Genomic DNA, 19,597 nt, shown 5'->3' with positions numbered 1-19,597 from the left:
TTCCCCAAATAATAATAATGTTGGTATTTGTTAAGCGCTTACTATGTGCCAAGCACTGTTCTAAGCGCATGCTGTAGATACAGGGTCATCAGGTTGTCCCATGTGAGGCTCACAGTTAATCCCCATTTTACAGATGAGGTAACTGAGGCACAGAGAAGTGAAGTGACTTGCCCACAGTCACACAGCTGATGAGTGGCAGAGCCAGGAGTCGAACTCATGACCTCTGACTCCGAAGCCCAGGCTCTTTTCCACCGAGCCATGCTGCTTCCCCAGCTTCACTCATCCAAAAGGAAGAACATAGCTTTGAAAACCCTGTATCACTTGTATCATTCCCTCCCACCTTAGAAAACAGCAAAGTTTCCTGTTTTGCCAGGCTCTGTCTGCACATTTACTCCCTGATCACAAAAATCCCCAATAGGCTGAAGCAGAGATCTTCACAGGTTCAAGTGGATGAGGAACATTTCCCAAATAAAGTAACCAAGACAGCTCTACTTGGGAGGAAAGCTGATTCAGTGATCCAAAGGGTCAATTCATGGCACTATAGTTGGTCCCAAAGAGTTCAAATAACTGGCTTGCTCCTGAACCAGAAACTCTGGATAAACAGGCTAGAGACAGTCCACATACCGATCCAGTTGTCCTCATCACAGGAGAAGTGCCTTTACAGAAATGGCTAAAGGTAGACCCTCTGCCAAGGCTCTTTCTATATGGGTAGCCCTGAGGAGAGGGGCAGGATTAGAACTCACACATAATGGCTTTTGAAGCTCTGATTTACAAAGGACCCCCTGGAGCAGGGACCCAATTTCACATGGACTGGGTTCAAACTGATCAGCTTGGATCTACCCCAGCACTTGGTAGAGTGCCTGGCACAAAGTAAGCACTTAACAAATACCATTAAATAAATTAGTAATAGTAGAGCTGTCTTTCAGTTCAATGATGACTTGCCGATGGTAAGACTGCATTCAGGAATGTGAGTGTCTTTGAGAGAGACAATCCAATGGTGCCTCTTTTCTGGACCCTTGATATCTGGGTGTGTATTTCTCAGACACCACTGGTTAAGTGGGGAAAGGTATTCTTTAAACCCTCTGATGTGGCTCAGAAGTTCAGTGACAGCTTGGAAATCCAGGATCTGTGACTTTTTTTTTTCTTTAAATGGTACTTGTTAAGCGCTTACTATGTGTCAGGCACTGCTGGGCTAGATATGAGCTAATCAGGTTGGTCACAGTTCCTGTCTCACAAAGGGTTCACAGTCATAATCCCATTTTACACATGAGGTACCTGAGGCACAGGAAAATTAAGTGATTTGCCCAAATGGCACAGCCAGAATTAGAACTCAGGTCCTTCTGACTCACAGTCCCATGCTCGATTCACTAGGATACGCTGCTTCTCAATTTCAAACTCTTCCTGTACTGCTCCCTTCCAGGGAAGGTTTTGGGGAAGTCCTGAGAGATAGGGAATTGTTAGAGCTGAGTGAGACAGAAGCCCACACAACTTGGTCAAAATTCCGCAAACACAAATCTAAGCTAACATTGATCAAAAATGAATTTCCAAATTCAGTCAGTAAATCACAGCAAAATTCCATTCTTTTGAATAACAAAGGATCTCTATACCATCACATTATTCAGAGGAACATTTTTTACTTTGTAATTATGAAGTAGGAAATCATTCCCGGAAACTTACCTCCCCGCACAATAAATTGATTTTTTGTTCAGTGGCTTGTTTTTCTTCTACAGCAAGTTCCAGGAGTTGTTTTTCATCTTTGCCATCAAGACCTAAAAATAAACATAGAAACGAGACAAAAAGTTTTGGCTTTTCTTGCTTGCAGAAACTGTAGCGAGGTTATCAAGTTTCAGTCATTTGGGTTTATTCATTTAACTTTGATTATGCTAGGAAGGGAATGAAATGTATGGGCACTGTCATACATGCAAAGGTCCTCAATCTACTGTCATCAGCAGTCATAGTTAATATAAAAACCTATAAGACCAAGTGGCTGTAATTCACACATATATGTCTGGGGTCAGAGGCACTGGCAAAACTAAGCACAGACCATGGGTCTTGGACTTTGCTAGGAGCAGGTCGTTGGAGTTTTGAACTTAAAAAGGGTTAAGGGTAATGTGGATGGGAATATCGTTAAGTCTCAGATCTATAAGGTTTTTTTTTTGTCAGAAGGTCAGTGATTTTAAGGTCAGGCTCCTTCAATCAACAAAATATTTACTGAGCTTTTACTATGTGCAGTGTACTGTACTATGCTTGGAAGAGTACATATAGACGTGTCCTCTGCTTGTAAGGAGCTTACTGTCTACAGTGGGAGACAGTAAATAAAATACACTATGGATATGTACATAAGTGCTTTGGAGGCTGAGGGTGGGGTGAATATCCTCTAGACTCTAAGCTCCTTTTGGGCAGGGAATACGTTATATTGTACTCTCCCCAAGTGTTTAGTGCAGTGTTTTGCTCACTGTGAGCACTCAATAAATACAGGGCATAAATCCAAGTGACACAGAAGGGAGAGGGAGTAGTGGAAAAGATGGTTTAATTGGGGAAGGCCTCCTAGGGGAGATGTAACTTTAGTACAGGTTTTGAGGTGGAGAGAGTGGTGGAGTGACTGATGTGAAGGGAGAGAGAGTTCCAAGCCAGAGGCAGGATGTGGGCAAAGGGTCAGTGATGAGATTACGAGATCGAGGTACGGAGTAGGTTGGCAATAGAGAAGCAAAGTGTGCAGGCTGGGTTGTAGTAAGAAATCAACGAGGTAAGACCCGGGGGGAGAGGGGGGAGAAGCTAAGTGAGTGCTTTAACGCCAATGGCTAAGCGTTTCTGTTTCATGTGGCGGTAGAAGGGCAACCACTGGAGGCTCTTTAGGAGTAGAGATGTGTACTGAACTTTTTTTTTTTTTTTTTTAAGAAAAATGATCCGGGCAGCAGAGTGACATAGGACTGGAAGTAGGGAGTGGCAGGGAGGTCAGCAAGGAGGCTGATGTAACAGTCAAGGTGGGAAATGACGACTCCTACTTCTAAAATGACTTGAAAGAACCATAATCTCTCTTTTTTGGTATTCGTTTAGCTCTTACTATGTGCCAAGCACTGTACTAAGTGCTGGGGTAGATAATCAGGTTGGACACAGTGCCTGTTCTTCATGGGACTCACAGTCAAAGGGAGAAGGAGAAAAGACAGTGAATCCCCTTTTCCAGATGAGGAAACTGAGGCACAGAGAAGTGAAGTGACTCTCGGGCATGTGGTCTTTCCACTATGCCATGCTGCTTCTTAAGCTATATTATTGGTGATGGTGAGACTCAGGAATGTTTAAGCTACCATCCCAAACTTTTCCCTCTGATCTCAACTAAATATATTAATAGTTGTCCCCTGTGCTGCGGGGACTCTCCCTCTCAGAAATCCCAGGCACAATGGCACCCTATGGCTACCTGAACTGAGCCAGGACTGATGTCCTGTTTGGCCCAAGCTCACTTCAAATCAATCCAAACTATTATGTACTGTGTGCAGAGCACTACATTAAACGCTTGGGAGAGTACACTATACCAGAGTTTGTAGACACAGTCTAGGCTGGGGCCAAAACTCTCTGCCTTTGTGTGGTTTTAGGAAATTCCTGTACCAATGTCTGAAAGAAAGAATAATGAAGCAGGGGAAAATGGGAAGACACAAAGCACGGCCTAGAACCAGCATGGCCTAGTGGACAGAGCATGGGCCTGGGAGTCGGAAGAACATGGGTTTTAATCCTGGCTGTGCCACTAATCTGCTGTGTGACCTTGGGCAAGTCACGTCACTTCTCTGTGCCTCAGTTTCCTCATCTATAAAATGGAGATTAAGGCTGTGAGCCTGATATGGGACAGAAGCTGTGTCCAACCCGATTTGCTTTTATCCTTCCCATCGCTTAGTACAGTACCTGCCACATAAGCGCTTAAACAAATACCACAATTATTATTATTACAGTGCCCAGCACATAGTAAGCACTTAATAAATATGACAATTATTATTATTATTATTTTTATAAAGGCTCCCTATAAGAATCAACATTATCAAGCAATACTTACTGAGGTCCCCATCATGAGACTCGGTACCACATGAAAAAAATGAATGGTAATGATTTTTCCGACCTCTCCTTGGCTTTTTCTCACTTAAGAGACTGCTTCAAACCCGAGCACATTAAATGTATTTGCACTGTTACATACGTATCTAGTCGACCTACTTTGACACATCGATTCCAACTCTTCGGCAGCCCTTTCTGCTTCCCGAATTTCCTGATAAATGGTGGCAAGGGGAGAGAGCTGAGCCTGTCTTTTACTCAGAGTCTTTCGATCTCCTTCACTCACTGAGACACGCTCCAATAACTGACCAAGTCTTTGATGCTCTTCGCATAGGTCCTCCATATATTTCTGCAGTGCTTTATGCTTCCACAGCACCCTGGTGTCTCGATGGTAGCACCTTCTTGGTCGGGCTGCAGATAACCCAGAGCAAACTGGGTTCCATTTTGCACTGCAGATACTTTGTTCGGTGCCATGATCTATCCCAATGAGATGAGGAAGAGGAAGCCAGGAAGGGCGCTGGTGGCAACAATGAGCGGACAGGCTTTTAAAAGTCCTAACACCCAGGTGGCAATTCATCTCAGCAGGTAAAATCTGCAAGATCGAACAAACACAATTAGTGAAAAACATACCCACTTGCTGATGTGGCCTTTTATCAATCCACAGATACATTTGAGTTCACCAACCCATAAAACCTGTTTAGTGGCTCACCTTCCCCTTAACAGGAAAATGAATGAAATCTGTGTTGTTTTTTCTTGCCTGGCATAAATCGCTACTCAGCCACTTATTCAATGTGTTTGGCATTTGCATTTCCTTTTCATTGTTTAAGATTGCTATTTCCAAGATAGGCCAAAACTTCAATCCCTGACAAAGCCCTCATTTCTCCTACTCTCTCTCCTTTCTGCACCATCTGTACTTGGATCTGTGCCCCTACCCACATGATATTCAACCCACCCCCAGCCCACAAGGACTTAATGTACATATCCCTACTTTCTCTCAACTCCCCAGTCTGTAAGTACCTATGGGCAGGCAGGGATCATGTCTTCTAATTCTATTGTCCTACCTTTGGCAGGGAATGCCCTCCCTCCTCATACCAGATAATTGCTCTCCCCAACTTCAAAGCCTTATTGAAGGCACATCTCCTCCAGGAAGCCTTCCCTGACTGAGCCCTCCCCTCTTCTCCCACTCCCTTCTGCACCATTCATACTTGCTCCTTCATTCAGCCTCTCTCCCTTTCCCTTGGTGCATATGTATATATCTCTAATTTATTTCTCAATTTTTTTCTTTATATTGTCTGTCTCTCCTTCTAGACTGTGAGCTCGTTGTGGGCAGGGAATATGCTTAATGTTATATTTTACTCTACCAAGCACTTAATACAGTGCTTTGCACACAGCAATCACTCAGTAAATATGATTATAATAATAGTAATACTCTAAGTGCTTCCTATGGTGCTCAGAACACTAAGCGCTCAATAAATACCATTGATTAACTGATTGTTCTGAGTGTCCTGGTAAATAATAACTGTGGTATTTGTTAAGCACTTACTATGTGCCAGGCACTGTACTAAGTGCCCTCTCCCCATTCAAGAACCTCCAGAGGTTACTCATCCACCTTGGCATCCAACAGAAACTCCTTACCTTTGACTTCAAAGCTCTTGAACAGCTCACCCCCCTTACTTTACCACACTGATCTACTACAGCTCAGCTCGTACACTTCACTCCTCAACACGAACTTGTGCCCCAACCTTGTCTATTTCGCTGCCAACTCCTTTCCCACGTCCTCCCTCTGGCCTGGAACTCTCTCCCCATCCATATACACCAGGCTACTAGCCTACCCACCTTTAAAGGCTTATTAAGGTCATATCTCTTCCAAGAAGCCTTCCCCGATTAAGCCCTCTTTTCTTTGGCTCCTTCTCCCTTTTGTGTCTTTTATGCATTTGCATATAGAACCTTTGGGCTTTTGGTATTCTCCCCTCCCTCGTTCATATCTGTAAATAAAGGTGGCATTTTTTAAGCGCTCACTATGTGCCAAGCTCTGTACTGAGCGCTCATATATAACAAATTATTTTTTTCTATTAATATCTGTCTCCCCCTCTAGACTATAAGCTCCTTGTGGACAGGAAAAGTATGTACCCACTCTGTTGGTGTGTCCTCTCCCAAGTGCTTAGTACAGTGCTCTGCAGACAATAAGCTCTCAGTAACTACCAGTGATTGATAAACTGATCCTCCCTGCTCTCTCATCTCCATGACCTTGCCAACTACTTTGTTGATAAAATTGAAAACATTAGGTGTGAGTGTCCCAAAATTCCCCCCTTTGCTGATCAGCAGTCACTTTCTGATGGCTCCTTCCCCTTTGCCCTCAAATACCCCAAGAGCTCACCTTTTCTAAAAAAAAGGCCCTAGATTCCACTGAGATTCAGTTACAGCTCTACCTGTCTCCTCCCATTCTACTCTAATGGCTTCAATTACTACCTTTATGTGGTAACTTTCAAATCTACTTCACTAGCACTGACTTCTCTCCTCTGCAATCTTGCATTTCCTCTTTCCTGCAGAACATTTCCAGCTGGATGTACCACTGACCCCTCAAGCTCAACGTCTCCAGAACTGAACTCATCTCCCCACTCAAATCCTTTCCTCGATCTAACTCTCATCACAATTGACACAATCACCATGACTCTCATTTCTCAAGCCCCAAACCTTGACAAGGTCCTTGACTTTCCTCTCTTTTCAACCTCCATATGCAGTCTATCACCAAATCTTGTTAGTTCTTCCTCTACGCTTCCAGAATCCACCCTTCTCTCCAACTCAAACTTCCTCCAAAAGATCATCATATTCTGTTTTGACTACTGCAACAGCCTTCCCGCTGATCTCCCAGGATCCAGTCTGTCCCCTGACCAGTCAATAGCTCACTATGCTGTCTGGTTCGCTCTTCTAAAGCTTTGTTCTCCTTTCCTCAAATATCTCCAATTGCTGCCCTTTTTGCAATCAGGAATTCCTGAGCAGGCTTAAAACCATCTCTAGCTCCTCAACTCCCCAACCCATTTTACATCCCTTCAGTGACCCCTATGTCCTTGTGTCCATACACCCTTTGATACTCACTCCCACTCCACTAATGTACATATCCATATACTCTATTGCTTTCCCTCTCTGTAACTTATTTTAATGTTTGTCATCCCAACTAAATTGCACACTCCTATAAGGCAGGGATATTGTCTACCATCTCTATTGAACTTTCTCAAATATTTAGTACAGTGCTTTGCATACAATAAGTACTCAAAAATGACATTGATTAACTTAAGCCATTCACTTCTTCCCCTACTCTGCCGCCCACCTCCTCACTGGGCCATTCTTGCCTATCCCTCCGACGACCCCTGGACCACGTCCTCCCGTGGTCCTGGAACACCCTCCCTCCTCACCTCTGCCAAACTAATTCCCTTCCCCTCTTCAAAACACCTCTGCCAAACTAATTCCCTTCCCCTCTTCAAAACCCTACTTAAAGCTCACCTCCTCCAAGAGGCCTTCCCAGACTGAGCTCCCCTTTTCCCTCTGCTCCCTCTACCTCCCCCTTCACCTCTCCGCAGCTAAACCCTCTTCTCGCCCCTTTCCCTCTGCTCCTCCCCCTCTCCTGTCCCATCCCCTCAGCACTGTACTTGTCCGCTCAACTGTATATATCTTCATTACCCTATTTATTTTGTTAATGAGATGTACATCATCCTGATTCTATTTATTTGCCATTGTTTTTATGAGATGTTGTTCCCCTTGATTCTATTTATTGCCATTGTTCTTGTCTGTCTGTCTCCCCCGATTAGACTGTAAGCCCGTCAAAGGGTAGGGACTGCGTCTATCTGTTGCCGATTTGTACATTTCAAGTGCTTAGTACAGTGCTCTGCACACAGTAAGGGCTCAATAAATACTTTTGAATGAATGAATTAATTAATTCACCCTTCCCTCACCACATCCCAGCTCACACTCTACATTCCTCTCAAGATAATCTACTCACTGTGCCTCATTGTTGTTTTCCTAGCCGCTTGCTCACACCATTTTTCTGCCTGGAACACCCAGCAGATCACTGCTTTCCCCCCGCATCTTCAAACCCTTTTCCAAAGCACAGCTACTCCAGGAGGCTTTCAATTGATTTCTGATCTCATCTTTCCACCCAAACCCTGTCCTCCGCATCAATCAATCAACTGTATTTACTGATGATGATGATGGCATTTGTTAAGCACTTACTATGTACTAAGCACTGTTCTAAGCATGGGGGGGGGGAGATACAAGGTAATCAGGTTGTCCCACGTGGGGCTCACAGTCCGCATGCTATCCCTCCTCGACTCTGCCGACCTCCTCCTCCACCATACCGCGCCCACTCACCGACTCGGTCACACCCTCGATCTCGTCATCTCCTACCGCTGCACTATCTCCTCCCTCACCGACTCTGAAATCCCTCTCTCTGACCATAACCTTCTCACCTGCCTCATCTCTCACACTCCCTCCCCCTGCAAATCTTCACTACTGCCCCACAGAGACCTCCGCTCTCTTGATCCCATCCGTCTTTCCAAAAGCATCTCTTCACACCTTGCCGCCCTGTCCTCACTTCCCACTCTCGATGATCAGGTCTCCGCTCTCAACTCCACCCTCTCTACTCATCTCGACTCTCTCGCCCCCCCTTTCCCTCCGCCGCTCTCGCTCCACTAACCCACAGCCCTGGATCACCTCCTCCGTCCGCCTCCTACGCTCCTATGCTCGAGCTGCTGAGTGCTGCTGGCGAAAGTCCAAGCACCAAGCCGACCTCACACACTTCAAATTTATCCTTTCCTGCCTTAACTCTGCCCTCTCCTCCGCCAGGCAAAACTTCTTCTCCTCCCTCATCGACACCCATGCCCGTCACCCCCGCCGATTGTTCTGGACCTTTAACTCTCTTCTTAGGCCCCCTGTTCCTCCCCCTCCCCATCTCTCACCCCCAATGATCTGGCCACCTATTTCCTCACAAAAATCAACACGATCAGGTCTGAGCTCCCCAAAGTCACCCCTGCGCCTCTCCCCCACTTTTCCATCCTTCCCTGCAGTATCCTCAGAGGAGATCTCCTCCCTCCTCGCAAGTGCCACCCCCTCCACCTGCACCTCGGACCCCATTCCCTCTCACCTTCTTAAAACCATCGCCCCTGCCCTCCTCCTTTCCTTAACTTCTATTTTTAACCACTCAATCTCCAAGGGCTCCTTCCCCTCTGCCTTCAAACATGCCCATGTCTCCCCCATCCTAAAAAAACCCGCTCTTGACCCCACTTCCCCCTCCAGTTATCGCCCTATTTTCCTACTACCCTTCCTTTCCAAAATCCTAGAACGAGTTGTCTACAATCGCTGCTTAGAATTCCTTAACTCCCATTCTCTCCTGGACCCCCTCCAATCTGGCTTCCGTCCCCTCCACTCTACTGAGACTGCTCTCTCTAAGGTCACCCATGACCTCCTTCTTGCCAAATCCAATGGCTCCTACTCCATTCTAATCCTCCTTGACCTCTCTGCTGCCTTTGACACTGTCGACCATCCCCTCCTCCTCCACACCTTATCTCACCTTGGCTTCACGGACTCCGTCCTCTCCTGGTTCTCCTCTTATCTCTCTGGCCGGTCATTCTCGGTCTCTTTCGCTGGCGCCTCCTCCCCCTCCCATCTGTTGGAGTTCCTCAAGGGTCAGTTCTTGGCCCTCTTCTGTTCTCCATTTACACTCACTCTCTCGGTGAACTCATTCACTCTCACGGCTTTGACTACCATCTCTATGCAGATGACATGCAGATCTACATCTCCGCCCCTGTCCTCTCCCCCTCCCTTCAGGCTCGCATCTCCTCCTGCCTCCGGGACGTCTCCACCTGGATGTCGGCCCGCCACCTAAAACTCAACATGAGCAAGACTGAGCTCCTCATCTTCCCTCCCAAACCCGGTCCTCTCCCAGACTTCCCTATCACCATGGATGGCACGACCATCCTTCCCGTCTCTCAGGCCCGCAATCTCGGTGTCATCCTTGACTCGTCTCTCTTGTTCACCCCACACATCCTATCCGTTACCAAGACCTGCCGGTTTCACCTCTACAATATCGCCAAGATCCGCCCTTTCCTCTCCACCCAAACGGCTACCTTACTGCTACGGGCTCTCGTTATATCCCGGCTAGACTACTGTGTCAGCCTTCTCTCTGACCTCCCTTCCTCCTCTCTCGCCCCGCTCGAGTCTATTCTTCACCCCGCTGCCCGGCTCATCTTCCTGCAGAAACAATCTGGGCATGTCACTCCCCTTCTTAAACACCTCCAATGGTTGCCTATCAACCTCCGCTCCAAACAAAAACTCCTCACTCTAGGCTTCAAGGCTCTCGATCACCTTGCCCCTTCCTACCTCTCCTCCCTTCTCTTTTTCTACCGCCCACTCCGCACGCTCCGCTCCTCTGCCGCCCACCTCCTCACCGTCCCTCGGTCTCGCCTATCCCGCCGTCGACCCCTGGGACACGTCCTCCCGCGGTCCTGGAACGCCCTCCCTCCTCACCTCCACCAAACTGATTCTCTTCCCCTCTTCAAAACCCTACTTAAAACTCACCTCCTCCAAGAGGCCTTCCCAGACTGAGCTCCCCTTCTCCCTCTACTCCCTCTACCACCCCCCCTTCACCTCTCCGCAGCTTAACCCTCTTTTCCCCCCATTTCCCTCTGCTCCTCCCCCCTCCCTTCCCATCCCCTCAGCACTGTACTCGTCTGCTCAACTGTATATATTTTCATTACCCTATTTATTTTGTTAATGAAATGTACATCGCCTTGATTCTATTTAGTTGCCATTGTTTTTCCGAGATGTTCTTCCCCTTGACTCTATTTATTGCCATTGTTCTCGTCTGTCCGTCTCCCCCGATTAGACTGTAAGCCCGTCAAACGGCAGGGACTGTCTCTATCTGTTGCCGACTTGTTCATTCCAAGCACTTAGTACAGTGCTCTGCACATAGTAAGCGCTCAATAAATACTATTGAATGAATGAATGAATCCCCATTTACCAGATGAGGCAACTGACAGGGATGTGAAGTGACTTTCCCAGAGTCACCTAACTGGCAAGTGGCGGAACTGGGATTAGAACCCACGACATCTGACTCCCAAACCCGGGCTCTTTCCATTAAGCCATGTTGCTTCTCTATTAAGCGCTTATTAATGTTGGTATTTATTAAGCGCTTACTATGTGCCGAGCACTGTTCTAAGCGCTGGGGTAGACACAGGGGAATCAGGTTGTCCCACGTGGGGCTCACAGTCTTCATCCCCATTTTACAGATGAGGGAACTGAGGCACCGAGAAGTTAAGTGACTTGCCCACAGTCACACAGCCGACAAGTGGCAGAGCTGGGATTCGAACTCATGAGCCCTGACTCCAAAGCCCGTGCTCTTTCCACTGAGCCACGCTGCTTCTCCAGCTTATTGTGTGCTGGGCATTGAACTAAGTTCCCCATGACTTCCCCCACCATCCTCCCTGTTTCCCAAACCCATAATCTCGACTCATGTCTCTCATTTATCTCATATATTCAATCTGTCATCAAATCCTGTTGTTCAATCTTCATGACATCACTAAAATCTGCCCTTTCTTCTCCCTCTAAACTGCTACCACATTAATCGAAGCACTTATCCTAACCCATCTTGACTACTATTGCATCAGGCTCCTTGCTGACCTCCCTACCTCTTGTCTCTCCCCACTCCAGACCACACTTCACTCTGCTGCCCAGATCATTGTTTTCAAAACCATTCAGTCCATGCTCCCCCGCTTCTCAAGAACCTTTAGTGGTTGCCAATCCACATCAAACAGAAGCTCCTTACCAGTGGCTTTTAAGGTCTCAATCACCTTCACCCCACCTTACCTCTCTCAGTTCCTACTACAACTCAGATCACACACATCGCTCCTTTAATGCCAACCTACTCACTGTGCCTCGATCTTGCCTATCTTGTTGCCAATCCCTCGCCCACGTTCATTCATTCAATCACATTTATTGAGTGCTTTCTGTGTGCAAAGCACTGTACTGAGCATTTGGGGGTATACGATATAATAGATTCCTGCCCACAGTGAGCTCACAGTGTAGAAGGGGAGACGGACATTAAAAAAATAAATAAATAAATAAATTACAGATATATACATATGTGCTGTGGGGATAGGAGGGAGGGTGAATGAAGGAGCAAGTAAGAGTGGTGCAAACGGGAGTGGAAAAAGTGGGGGCAAACGCATGTTTTCCCTCCAGCCTGGAACCCCCTCCCCCTTCATATCCAACAATTGATCTCCTCTCTTTCAAGGCCTTATTAAAAGCACATCTCCTCCAAGAAGGCTTCCCCATCTAGGCCATTTCCTCTTCTCCCACCAGGCTTTGCATGGCCCCTGTACAAGGGATTTATACCCTTCATTCACCACCCCCACAGTCCCACATCACTTAAGTACGTCTCTAGTCTGTCAGGTCCTTATTGGCAAGGAATGTATCCACCAATTGTTATATCGTGCTCTTCCAAGTGATATTGTACAGTGCTCAGCACACAGTAAGCACTCAATAAATACGACTGATTGACTGACCTCCTACATTATGTACCCTAACTGCCATTTCAGCACTTTGGTGCCACTTAAGAATCCCAATATTAGTACTCTGTACTCACAATCTCTGAAACACTTATATACATATCTTTATACTCTTATTACATCCTCCTATCAGCAATTTGTTTTCATGACTGTCTCCCTCGCTAAACTGTAAGCCCCATGAGGGCAGAGATCATGTCCTCTCATTCTACTGTACTCTCCCAAGCTGTGAGGAAAATGCTGCAATGTGGCCTAACACAAAGGGTACGTTACTGGGAGTAAGGAGATCTGGGTTCTAATCCCAGCTCTACTACTAGCCTGCTATGTGATGCCTCAAGTCTTCTCATTTGTCTCCCTTCTGGACAGAGACTACATCTGATCTAATTATCTTGTTATCTATCCCAGCACTAAGCACAGTAGCTACTCAAAAATGAGGAGTAGGAGGAGCAGAACGTTGCCAAGTAGAATAAGGATTTTTTATGGGACTACTGACCCCTTATTCTTCATGTCCAGAGAAAACCAGACTAAAAGAAGTGGGCTTATATTAAAGCAAAATAAGTTTCAGTTGCATATAAATTTCAGAGCTATCGGGGTCTGAATCTGTATCCTGGGAAATCTTACAAATTGACAGCCATTGTATCCTGGATGCCTTAGTCATTCTCCTGCAGGGGAGGCGGGGGCAGGACCATATGACCCCTTAAGGTCCTTCCCAGCTCCATGTCTTCTGCCAGGAGCAATCACAACAAAACTTCAAAATCTGCTCATGCTTAATGATTGGCATACATTAAGGAGGATTCACTACCACATACATACTGTGAATGTATTTATAAATTGTTTATTTAATGTCTGCCTCCCCGACTAGGCTGCAAGCACATTGTGGTCACGGAACATATCTGCCAACTCTGTTGTATCATACTCTCCCAAGTGTTTAGTCCAGTGCTCTGCAGACAAAGTGCTCAATAAATGCCACTTATTCTTTTTTAAAAAAAGGTATGTTAAGCATTTTCTATATGCCAGACACACACTGCTTGAGAAGCAGCGTGGCCTAGTGGATAGAGCACAGGCCTGGCCATCAGAAGGATCTTGTTTCTAATCCCGGTTCTACCATTTGTCTGCTGTGTGACTTGTGGCAAGTCACTTCACTTCTCTATACCTCAGTTATCTCATCTACAAAATGAGGATTAAAACTGTGAGCCCATATGGGACATGGACTGTGTCCAACCTGATTAACTTGTATCCGCTCTGGCCCTGAGAACAGTGCCTGGTACATAGAAAGTGTTTAACAAACACCACTAAAAAAAAAAAAGATTCAAGCTTATCAGATTGTACCCTGTCCAAGTCCCACATGAGGCTCCCAATTTTGATCCCCATTTTACAGATGGGGTAACTGAGGTCCACAGAAGTTAAATGACGTGGCCAAGGTCAAGGGAAGCAGCATGGTATAGTGGATAGAGCATGGGCCTGGGAGTCAGAAGGTCATAAGTTGATGATGATGGTATTTCATTCAATCTTATTTACTGAGCATTTACTGTGTGCAGAGCACTGTACTGAGCGCTGGCACTGCCTGGCACATAGTAAGTGCTTAACAAATACCACTATTATTATTACTGTTATTACTGTGCCCAACCCGATTTGCTTGTATCACCCCAGGACTTAGTACAGTGCCTGGCACACAATAAGTGCTTAACAAATACTGTAATTATTGTTATTATGTCTAACCTGATTAGCTTTTATCAACCCAGCGCTTAGTACAGTGCCTAGCACACAGTAAGCGCTTAACAAGTAATGATAATAGTGGTATTTAAGTGCTCACTTCGTGCCAAGCACTGTTCTAACTGCTGGAGTAGACAGAAGGTAATCAGGTTGTCCCACATGGGGCTCCCAGTCTTCATCCCCATTTTACAGATGAGTTAACTGAAATACCATCATCATCAACTTATGACCTTCTGACTCCCAAGCCCGGGCTCTTTCCACTAAATCACGCTGTTTCTCTATCATTAATATGACCATTATTGTTTTTATTACTATTATTATTATTAAGGTGACAGAGCAGACAGGTGGCAGGGCCGGGATTAGGGACCGGGTCCTTCTGTCCCCTCTGGGGCCATGCTCCGGGCCTGCTAAACAAAACCCGCTTAAAGCCCCTTCTTGCCCAGGCCCGGCCGGAGAGCAGCCGCAGTGGGAGCCGAGCAGAGCAGGAGCAGCAGCAGCAGCAGAAGTAGGAGAAGCCAGAGCAGCAGCAGGAGCAGGAGAAGCAGGAGCAGCAGGAGCAGCAGCAGGAGCAGCAGCAGCGAACAGGGTTCTCTGTTCAGCATCTGACGGGTCGCTGCCCGGCTGCCAGGGCTCCCGGGGTACAGGGCGGCAGGCCCAGGGAAGTCGGCTCGCCTGCCCGCCCCTCCGCTCGCCCCCCGACCGTGCTACCGGACGAAGAGGCCCAAGAGCGGCTGCCTGGTCCTGGGGCTCCCTTGCAACCCGGAAGGCGGCAAGCAGACAAGCACCGGAGCCCGGGAGGGAGGGAGGAGGCTCCAGCCTGCTCCCCGACAACAACTACGGATCCCACATGCCCCGGCAACCACCATCCCCTCCCCACCACCCCTCCAACACTTCCCATCCCTTGGCCACCCCCCACCTACCCCTTCTTCCTCTACCGCTTCACAGCCTTACACCAATCCATCGAGTGTTTCCCTGTGGCGCTTACTGTTCACACAGCTTGGAAGAGAGCTTAGTACAGCACCCCTGCACCCAGCAGGCGCTCGGTCAATACGACCAAATGAAGGGGAGTGCAATAGAGAAGCAGTGTGGCTCAGTGGAAAGAGGCTGGGCTTGGGAGTCAGGGGTCATGGGTTTGAATCCTGGCTCTGCCACTTGTCAATTGTGTGACTCTGGGCAAGTTACTTAACTTCTCTGTGCCTCAGTTACCTCATCTGTAATATGGGGAGTAACACTGAGGCTCACGTGGACAACCTGACTGCCGTGTATCTACCCCAGCGCTCAGAACGGTGCTCTGCACACAGTAAGCGCTTAACAAATACTAACATTATTATTACAACTGAATTAGCAGACGCATCCCCTGCCTACGAGGAGCTCACAGTCTTTAAACATGAAAAAGGAAGAAAGAGACACAGGGCTGGAAACCTCACTTAGTGTATACCCAGCCTTCTTCCTCACTCTACGCCCGCGCCGTCTACACCCAAAATAATGCCTTGGAAGGACGCTTCAGCGAAGGCTGCAGCAAAGGGCGGGAAAAGAGGGTGGGGCTGGGAAAGCAGTGCTTAGTTCAATGCTCTGCACACAGTCAGCTCTCAACAAATACGCCCGAGGATGATGAGCCGCAATTTGAGTGGGGGATGGGCAGAGGATCGGACTGTGAGAGATCCCCAGCTGTTCTGGGGCAGGGGCAATCCCTGGACCCGCATGCATAGCACTATAATTCTACTGGTTTCTACTGATGCCTGTTTATTTGTTTTATATAAACTAACTTCGTTATGCTGATGATACAACCTTACTGGCAGAAAGTGAAGAAGATTTGAAGGGCTTATTATTAAAGGCTAAGGAACAGAGCCAAAAGATGGGCCTATATTTTAATGTCAAGAAAACAAAGATCATGGCGACTGGAAGTTTCAACAAATTTGTAGTGGAGGGAGAGAAGATTTGAAATAGTTGACAGTTTTTCTCTCCGGGGATCGATAATCAATAATAAAGGGACTAATAGCCAAGAAATGCACTGAAGATTAATGTTGGGAAAACTTGCTATGAAGAACCTGGAAAAAGTCATGAAATGAGCTGATGTAACAATCGCCACAAAAATACAAATTGTCAACACTATGGCATTTCCAGTGACGATGAACGGATCCAAAAGCTGGATGGTGAAAAAACAGGCTAGAAAGAACATTGATTCTTTTGAAATGTGGTGTATGGAGAAGGCTTTTGCAAATACCATGGACTTCCCGAAAACCAAACAAATGGATTTTGGAGCAAATTAAACCAAAGTGGTCTTTAGAAGGCCAAATGACTCGATTTAGATTAGCATATTTTGGACACATCATCAGGAGGACTAATTCTCTGGAGAAGACACTAATGATAGGAAAAGTCCTGGAAAAACGTCGAAGAGGCAGATCAGCAGCTAGATGGATAAAACCCACAACAGCGATAACAGAAGAACCATTAGAAAGGTTGCGGATTCTGGCAGAGGATGGGGCGTTCTGGAGAAAGTATCCATGAAATCGCTATGAATGGGAAATGACTCGAAGGCAGTAATAAATTGCTTGTTTTGATGTCTGCCCCCCTCTCCCACTGTAAACCTGTTGTGGGCAGGGACTGTCTCTCCTTACTGCTGTAATGTACTTGCCAGGCACTTAGTACAGTGCTCTGCACAGAGTGAGCGCTCAATAAATACGACTGAATGAATGAGGGGGTGGGAGAGAAATGGGCCGGCTCGAAAGCCTTTCTGGCCATACGCTTCCCCTGCTGCTTAACCAGGCAGCCTCCACCGGTTTTCCGATTTAAATTTCCAGCTTCTGCCAAGGACAGACTGTCGCATGGATGTGAAAGGGAGGATGAGGGAGGCTTATAGAAGGTCATGGGTTCTAATCCCACCTTTGCCACTCCTCTGCTGTGTGACCTTGGAGAAGTCACTTCACTGGGCCTCAGTTCCCTCATCTGTAAAAATGGAGATCATTCATTCAATCGTATTGAGCACTTACTGTGTGCAGGGCACTGTCCTAAGTACTTGGAAAGCACAATTCAGCAATAAAGAGAGATAATCCCCGCCCACAACGGGGCTCACAGTCTGGTGGGGGGGAGAGGGCATCATCCTCCTATCTCTCCCTGCTCCAGTCTATTCTTCATTCCGCTGCCCAGATTGTCTTTCTACAGAAACACTCTGGGCATGTCACTCCCCGCCTCAAAACCTTCCTGTGGTTGCCTATCAACCTATGCATGAAGCAACAGCTCCTCACTGTTGGCTTCAAAGCTCTCCATCTCCTTGCCCCCTCCTACCTCTACTCCCAACTCCTTCTACTGCCCACCCCATAGGCTCCACTCTTCTGCCACCCACCTCATGGTCCCCCGTTTTCGCCTATCCTGCCATCGACTCCTGGCCCAAGTCCTCCTGCTGTTCTGGAATGCCCTCCTTCCTCACCTCCGCCAAACTAACTCTCTTCCTCTCTTCAAAGCCCTACTGAGAGCTCACCTCCTCCAGGAGGCTTTCCCAGACTGAGTCCTCCCTTTCCCTCTGCTCCTCCTCCCTCCCCATTCCCCTTCTCCCGCCCTCTGCTCTTCCCCCTTCCCCTCCCCACAGCACTTGTGCATATTTGTATATATTATTTCTTACTCTATTTTATTAATGATGTGTATATATATATCTATGATTCTATTCCCTTGAGGGTACCGATGCCTACTTGTTTTGTTTTGCTGTCTCCCCCGTTTAGACTGTGAGCCCGTGGTTGAGCAGGGACAGTCTCTAACTGTTGCCGAATTGTACATTTCAAGTGCTTAGTACAATGCTTTGCACGTAGTGAGCACTCTATAAAGATGATTGAATGAGTGAATCAATCAAAACAAGTAAAAAGGCATCAATAGCATCAATATTAGGGAAATTAGGGGAAGCAGCGTGGCTCAGTGGAAAAGAGCCCGGGCTTGGGAGTCAGAGGTCATGAGTTCGAATCCCAGCTGTGCCACTTGTCAGCGGTGTGACTGTGGGCAAGTCACTTACTTCTCTGTGCCTCGGTTTCCTCATCTGTAAAATGGGGATGAAGATTGTGACCCTCACGTGGGACAACCTGATTACCCCGTATCTATCCCAGCGCTTAGAACAGTGCTCTGCACATAGTAAGCGCTTAACAAATACCAACATTACTATTATTACTAATATGGAGCCATATGTACACACATCATTAATATAAATAGAATTATGGATACGTACATATCCAGACAAGTAGTGTGGGGAGGGGTAGAGCAGAGGGAGGGAGTAGGGGCGATGAGGAGGAGCAGAGAAAAAGGGGAGGGCTCAGTCTGGGAAGGCCTCCTGGAGGAGCTGAGCCTTCAGCAGGGCTCACCGTAGGGGGGGAAGCGTGCAAGTCTGGCGGATTTGCGAAGGGAGGCCACTCCGGGCCAGAGGAGGAGGAGGTAGTGTGGGCAGGTCAGCCCCTGGGGATCGACGCTGTGAGCCCCGCTCGGAGTCAGAGGTCACGGGTTCCACTCCCGGCTCTGCCACTTGCCAGCTGTGTGACTGTGGGCAAGTCACCTCACCTCTCTGGGCCTCAGTGACCTCATCTGTAAAATGGGGATTAACAATGAGGTTAGTTATTTGTTAAGCGCTTACTATGTGCAAAGCACTGTTCTAACCGCTGGGGGGGGGGGGCGGGGATACAAGGTGATCAGGTTGTCCCTCATGGGGCTCACAGTCTTCATCCCCATTTTACAGAGGAGGTCACTGAGGCACAGAGCAGTTAAGTGACTTGCCCAATGTGAGCCTCAATTGTTCTTGTCTGCCTGTCTCCCCCGATTAGACCGTAAGCCCGTCAAAGGGCAGGGACTGTCTCTGTTACCGATGTGTACATTCCAAGCGTTTAGTACAGTGCTCTGCACATAGTAAGCGCTCAATCAACACTATTAAATGAATGAATGAGCACCTGATGAGCCCGTATCTCCCCCAGGGCTTAGAACGGTGCTCTGCACCTAGTAAGCGCTTAACAAATACCAACATTAATTAAGGCCAGCGACTGCTGCGTCCAGCCCGCTCCTGTCCGCTCCACCCCGGCGCTCGGCACAGCCCCTGCCACGAAGGAAGCGCTTCGCGAACGCCACCCGGGGAGCAGCGCGCCGGCTGCGGGGCCCGGAGCCCAACGCTCGGCCCGCTCTTACCCCTCGGCCCTGCTGCGCTCCGCGTTGAAGGCACGAACGCACGAACGCACGAATGAAGGAACGAAAGCACGAAGGCACGAGTGAACGAACGAACGAAGGCACGAATGAAGGGACGAACGCACGAAGGCACGAATGAACGAACG

The 19,597-nt window shown here is 47.6% G+C and overlaps 1 protein-coding gene across 1 annotated transcript in view; it reads right to left on the bottom strand.

Annotated features, from left to right (window-relative positions):
• The window catches only part of MTRF1 (mitochondrial translation release factor 1), a 40,183-nt gene extending 20,601 nt beyond the window's left edge, over positions 1-19,582 (bottom strand). Inside the window, exons 1-3 of the mRNA XM_039911196.1 lie at positions 19,455-19,582; positions 4,198-4,627; positions 1,678-1,769 (exon numbers count right to left, since the gene is read on the bottom strand). Coding sequence (XP_039767130.1) covers positions 1,678-1,769; positions 4,198-4,612 — 507 coding nt within the window. The 5' untranslated portion in view covers positions 4,613-4,627; positions 19,455-19,582. The remainder of the gene's footprint in view (positions 1-1,677; positions 1,770-4,197; positions 4,628-19,454) is intronic.
• Between the last annotated feature and the right edge of the window lie 15 nt (positions 19,583-19,597).

The sequence above is a fragment of the Ornithorhynchus anatinus genome, chromosome 2, assembly GCF_004115215.2.
Source record: "Ornithorhynchus anatinus isolate Pmale09 chromosome 2, mOrnAna1.pri.v4, whole genome shotgun sequence".
Lineage (NCBI taxonomy): Eukaryota > Metazoa > Chordata > Mammalia > Monotremata > Ornithorhynchidae > Ornithorhynchus > Ornithorhynchus anatinus.
Note: the sequence above shows the minus strand (reverse complement) of the source record. Positions and strands in the feature narration are given on the sequence as shown.